Raw genomic sequence first — 5,525 nt, forward strand, 5'->3', positions numbered from 1 at the left:
GAGTTCGGAACCCCTAGAGGGCTAGAATGGTATGCATGGGAGGATTTCCGGAGGGGTGGATAGCTCGGAATGTTGAATGATAGTTGAGCGGTCCGGATAGACTGAAGGCCGGTAGGCGTATCAGTCAGGCCGAAGGCTCGGAGAACGGTCCAACCAAACTGAAGGCACTGAGAGCGGTTTAGATTGGCTGAAGGTTCTGAGAGTGGTCCAGATGGGCTGAAGGCCTGGTGAGGCGGTCCAGTCATGCTGAAGAATCTGTAGGTATTGTTGGATCAGTTTGAGGATATGGATTGTGTATGTTGCAGTGTGATTGCATTAGAACGTCTGGCCCCAGGTAGTGATCTTGATTAGTGGAGATAGTGCATGGGCTTGAGAGTCCCTGCAATGAGAGTCAGAGTATGTGTGTTGGATGGATAGCAGATACGATAAAAAGGGTGGTGTAGCGTTGGGTGAGCATCGTGGCACTCGTCAGAGTGACAATGTGGTCAAGTAGATTCCTTGGTAAGGATAAGAGAGAGGTGTGTAACTCCGCGAAGGAGTGCAAGTTCACGGAAGTGAAAGCGGCAGAGCAGAGTTATGAATAGAGTAATTCGAGTATGGTTATTGAGTAGCGTGTTTGCGGCAGTGGACTAAAAGCTCATCCGGTTTGGGATGTCTGCTGAGATCGCGGAGGGAATTCCGCAGATGTAGAGCCAAGAGACTCGGAAGGGATGCAGGGAGAGAGTCTTGGGCTCTCAGCGTGATTCTGATCAGGGTATTGGATATGTATTAGTGGTTCATCGTGGGGGATGTTGGAGGATATCATCAATGTATCGGGTTTTCCCAACCTGAGGGTGCTGGAGCAAGTTTAGCATGTGTATGTGATTGCAAGAGGAGAACTCGTGGGAGTTGCTCTGAGATTGAGAATGGGTCTTTCCGTCATCACGAAATGGATAGAGTGGGATTTGGATCGGGGATCCGATGGTTCATGGCTTTCTAGCCCTTATGGGTCGAGTGATTGTTGAGATTTGGGGCAGTGATGCTTCATGGGTAATTCTCGGTTATTGAGTGTGATTATCAGAGGGTACAGCCGGTGCCCGGCTCGAGATGGTGGTCAGGTCCGTAAGGAAACAGAAAGTGTGTTTGAGTTTTGATGGGTATGCCCTGAGGGACTTGGCCCGGTTAAGGCCAGGTGGCGCGTTGTGGGAGTATCTTTGGGATTGAATTGTTGTAGGCTTCGAGGACGAAGCCTAATCTAAGTGGGGGAGAATTGTAACATCCCGAAATATCAAGAGAAGAGTTGAAGGGCTAAAAGAGTATATTGGGAAAGAGTGACTCGGCGAGTAGAGTCGCGATTTGGTCGCGTGTTAAGTAGCCGACTCGGCGAGTCAATGAGATGGAATCGGCGAGTAGGCGCTGAGTGGAGAAAACCCTAATTCTCGGGGTTGAGCCCTATATAAAGAACATTATGTTTCCTTCCCAGCCTCTTTATCACCCCTTGAGTCCCAGAAACCCTAATTTCGTGGAGAAACCCCATTGTTGAGCAAATTGGAGCTTGGAGAGGTGGTTGTTAAAGAGATCTTAGAGAAGAAGAGGCTTGGAGCAAGGGGCTTTGCTTGGAATTGAGTTTCATTGCAGTTGGGGCGTTCTTTTGAGGTAATATCTCGTTTTTGAGCTGCTATTTCCAAGATGCATCATTTTGGGGGTATTAGAGATCATATCTTTGGATGTATTGGAGTTTAGAGGTTAGATCTGAGGTTGCTACCTCAGATCTTGAATGGAGAAGAGTTGGAATGCATGAAAGTCCCTGTGTTGAGTGTTGGATGAAGCTATCATGTCCCAAACCTTAGCCCTAATGTGCAAAATGCATAGATCTCTTTAGATTCACGTAAAGTTTGCCACTTTACGTGATGGATGAGTTGTAGGAGGATAGATCTATGTTTTGGATCAATTACATGGCCTGGAATGCTTCTGTATGGATTCAGACCGGTGGTACTCGGCGAGTCACATGGGTGTACTCGACGAGTTGGTTGAAGATGAGCTGGAACTCGACGAGTTGGAAGAACAACTCGGCGAGTTGGATGAAGATGGCCTGGAACTCGGCGAGTAGGTTGAAGATAGCCTTAGACTCGGCGAGTCTGTTCTTGGACTCGGCGAGTCTTGTCGAAGAGTCCCAATATTTTCTGGTTGAGTCGAGAATCGGCGAGTCGCGGGACGACTCGGTGAGTTGTGGGCGAGTGGACTCAGAGTTGTTGGACTCGACGAGTCTCGGGGTGACTCGGCGAGTTAGGTCGCGGATTGAGGAAAGTTCTAAGTATGGGGACTCGGCGAGTCATCGGGTTGACTCGGCGAGTAGAGTCAGTCAGGGGTTGACTTTGACCTCGTCCAAGGGTTGACCAGTTGTCTTTCAGGGGTATTTTGGTAATTAAGGTTATTTATTGAGTGAGTGTGTTGGTGTCCAGTGGAGGAGTTCGTGTCGGAGCTTGGAGCAGCGGGATCTTATCCTTTCAGCCGGCAGTTTCGAGGTGAGTTATCGTCACTATATCAACAGGGTCTAAGGCACCAATGTCGGCCCTTATCGGATTGAGATCCGAGTAGTTGCTGTTATGTTGCTGCTTTGATATGTTTGTATCCTGTGAGTTAGGATGGTATATGTTAGAGACCTGATTGAGATTGGTATCCTAAGAGATAGGGAGATGCTTTGTTAGTGACCTGTTAGGTCGGTATCCTGGTTAGGATGATGATATGTTATGTGATCTGTTGATCCGTTTGTTGACTGTGAATTGCTATATGATTGTATGTATATGTGCACATGGTTGTTTGGACTGGAGTTGGGTTGAGGCGGGTCCTGCTGTGTGCTGTAGGCCAAGATACCCAGGGCGTACCGGTTGTCCCGAAGGCCCAGCGAGCGGTCCGGATAGGCTGTAGGCCCCGAAAGGGCGGACCAGACGTGCCGAAGGCTCGGAGAGTGGACCAGATAGACTGAAGGCCCGGTGCGGGCGAACCAGTCATACTGTAGACTTAGAGAGTGGACCAGGTGGATTGAAGGTTGGGAGTGGGCGCACCAACTACACTGCAGACTCGATGTATGTGGATAGACTCAGAGGGTGGACTAGGTGGACTGTAGGCCGGTGTGGCGGACCAGTCACACAGTAGACCCGAAGTGCATGGCTGTTCTATGATCTGATATGTCATGGCATGTTATGCGTGTATGGTATTAGTGGTTGGTATTTTGGGGATATCTCACTAAGCTTTCAGGCTTACAGTTGTGGTTTCATGTTTTTCAGGTTCTTTAGGAGACTATGGCAAGGCGAATGCGTGATCGTACCGTTCCTCGTAATTTTGTAGTAATGTGATTCTGGGAATACGTTAAATGTTTTATATTGAAAACCTTTTTGTAAAGATTTAATGGAATCGAACTGTTTTTGAAAAATTTAAAATTGGTTGTATTTTTCGGTCGTTACATTTAATTTTGTATGTTATTAGATATTAATATGGATGTAGCTACATGTGTGTATATAATTTTTTAAAGTAGTAGACATCATGTATACATTTTCTTTTTATATTCGTGACATTGTATTTTTGACATATTTGTTTCTATGTTTGATGCTCTCACTTTCTAGTTACCGATGAATGTCAAGAGAAGCTCTGTGGCTTTTTCATACATAGATTTTTATGTTTTACTATGTAACATTTTCTTTAAGTTAATGAAATCTTAAAAGGGTGGTCGGAGGGCAATTCGTGATTTCTGTTTTTAGGCAAGGATCTTGGGAGGGTTTTTCTTTGATTATAGATGGACAGGTTGAAGATAGATGATGCAAATAGGCGTGGCTTTTTCATTCGTAGATTTTTATGTTTTACTATGTAACATTTTCTTTTAGTTAAGGAAATCTTGAAAGGGTGATCGGAGACCAATTCGTGATTTCTATTTTTTGGCAAGGATCTTGGGAGAGTTTTTCTTTGATTATAGATGGACAGGTTGAAGATAGATGATGCAAATAGGCGTGGCTTTTTCATACATAGATTTTTATGTTTTACTATGTAACATTTTCTTTTAGTTAAGGAAATCTTTAAAGGGTGGTTGGAGACCAATTCGTGATTTCTATTTTTAAGCAAGGATCGTGGGAGGTTTTTTCTTTGATTATAGATGGAGAGGTTGAAGATAGATGATACAAATAGGTGTGGGTAAAACCCTAAACACCTTCTGGTTGACAACAGGGGTGGGGAATGGAATGGGAGGTGGGTGGCATAAAGTGAGGTGGATGGGGTTGGGGTTTATCTAATTTCACTTTTAATTATAACAAAAAAGAGTTAAAAGGATAATAAATTAACTTTGCATAGGTTGCACATGTTGACCGACATAGTAACTAAACGAAACACCAAGGACCATATTAATCATTTAAAAAAAAGTTTACGGTTGAACTTCTAGTCTTTCTAAAGCAAGTGTGTTATTTACGTAAATTTGTCTTTGTGATTTCTAAGTCTATTCCTTGCACAAACTTAGGTTTGTCTTTCTGATTTCTAAGTCTATTTCTTGCACACTCTTAGGTCAATTTAACTTTGTGATTTCTAAGTGTATTTCTTGCACACTCTTGGGTTTTGAGTTTATATCTTACTTTTGAAGTAGTTAATTCCACGTAAGTAAATCAAAATCACTATGACAGTAGTATATATATTATTCGATTTTAAATATAACAACATAAACATAACAAATATCACAACATGGATAGGAAAATCAACATTTTGAAAGCATGTAAAAGCTAGAATTTCGATTGAATTTGATAGACAACGTTGATGTCAACTTGAAAGGCCTTCGCAAGAATATCTCCAGCGATATCGGGATTTGAGCCAAAAACAGCGTTTGCAATGGTAATAACACCTGGATTTTGACTACTCAAAGCTGCAATAGCGACAGCATAGCCATTTCCCACGTTTTTCTGGAAGTGAATCAGGCCTTCTGGGAAAACGAAAACATCGCCTTTCTGAAGTTCTTTTGTGATGAGTCGGTTTTGAGGGTTGGACGTGACAAATCCGACTAGAATACGGCCTTCCATAACAGTCAAAATTTCAGTGGCCCGAGGGTGTGTATGTGGGGGGTTAATACCCTGTGGTGCAAAGTCAATACGTGCCATTGAGATACCAAGAGTGTTAAGTCCTGGCAACTCTTCTACGGTCACTGGAGTCACAGCAGACCCAACCGCATTCGATGTATTTCCCATTAGTTGCAGTCCTCTATAAAAGAAATCATCAGCTTGTACAAGCCTCGCCTCTTTACAAACCAAGCCATTCACGAATACTACACCAAGAAAAATAAATAAACTATTAATCACAATTAAATATGATATGTTTTCAAATCATGCATGAATGCAGGAGAGTTTCTCGACTTTCACACATAAATTCTTACCTGTGCTATTTTGGTCTGCCACACAGAAGTCCTGAAGAGGACTAGGGTCCGAAGCAAACGCAAGGGAGCAGCCTGCCACCAAGAGACCAAATAAAAGCCAATGAGACGTCATTGTTGAGAAGCCCAAAACTTGTTTCTGATG

The 5,525-nt window shown here is 43.6% G+C and overlaps 1 protein-coding gene across 1 annotated transcript; it reads right to left on the reverse strand.

Annotated features, from left to right (window-relative positions):
• Positions 1-4,621: 4,621 nt before the first annotated feature.
• On the reverse strand, positions 4,622-5,525 carry LOC128128442 (putative germin-like protein 2-1). Its single transcript, XM_052767384.1, has 2 exons — positions 5,384-5,525; positions 4,622-5,275 (listed from the first exon to the last, which is right to left on the reverse strand). Exons 1-2 carry the CDS (start codon positions 5,493-5,495, stop codon positions 4,740-4,742), a joined length of 648 nt encoding a protein of 215 aa, XP_052623344.1. The 5' UTR covers positions 5,496-5,525; the 3' UTR covers positions 4,622-4,739.

This window comes from Lactuca sativa, chromosome 9 (assembly GCF_002870075.4).
Source record: "Lactuca sativa cultivar Salinas chromosome 9, Lsat_Salinas_v11, whole genome shotgun sequence".
NCBI lineage: Eukaryota > Viridiplantae > Streptophyta > Magnoliopsida > Asterales > Asteraceae > Lactuca > Lactuca sativa.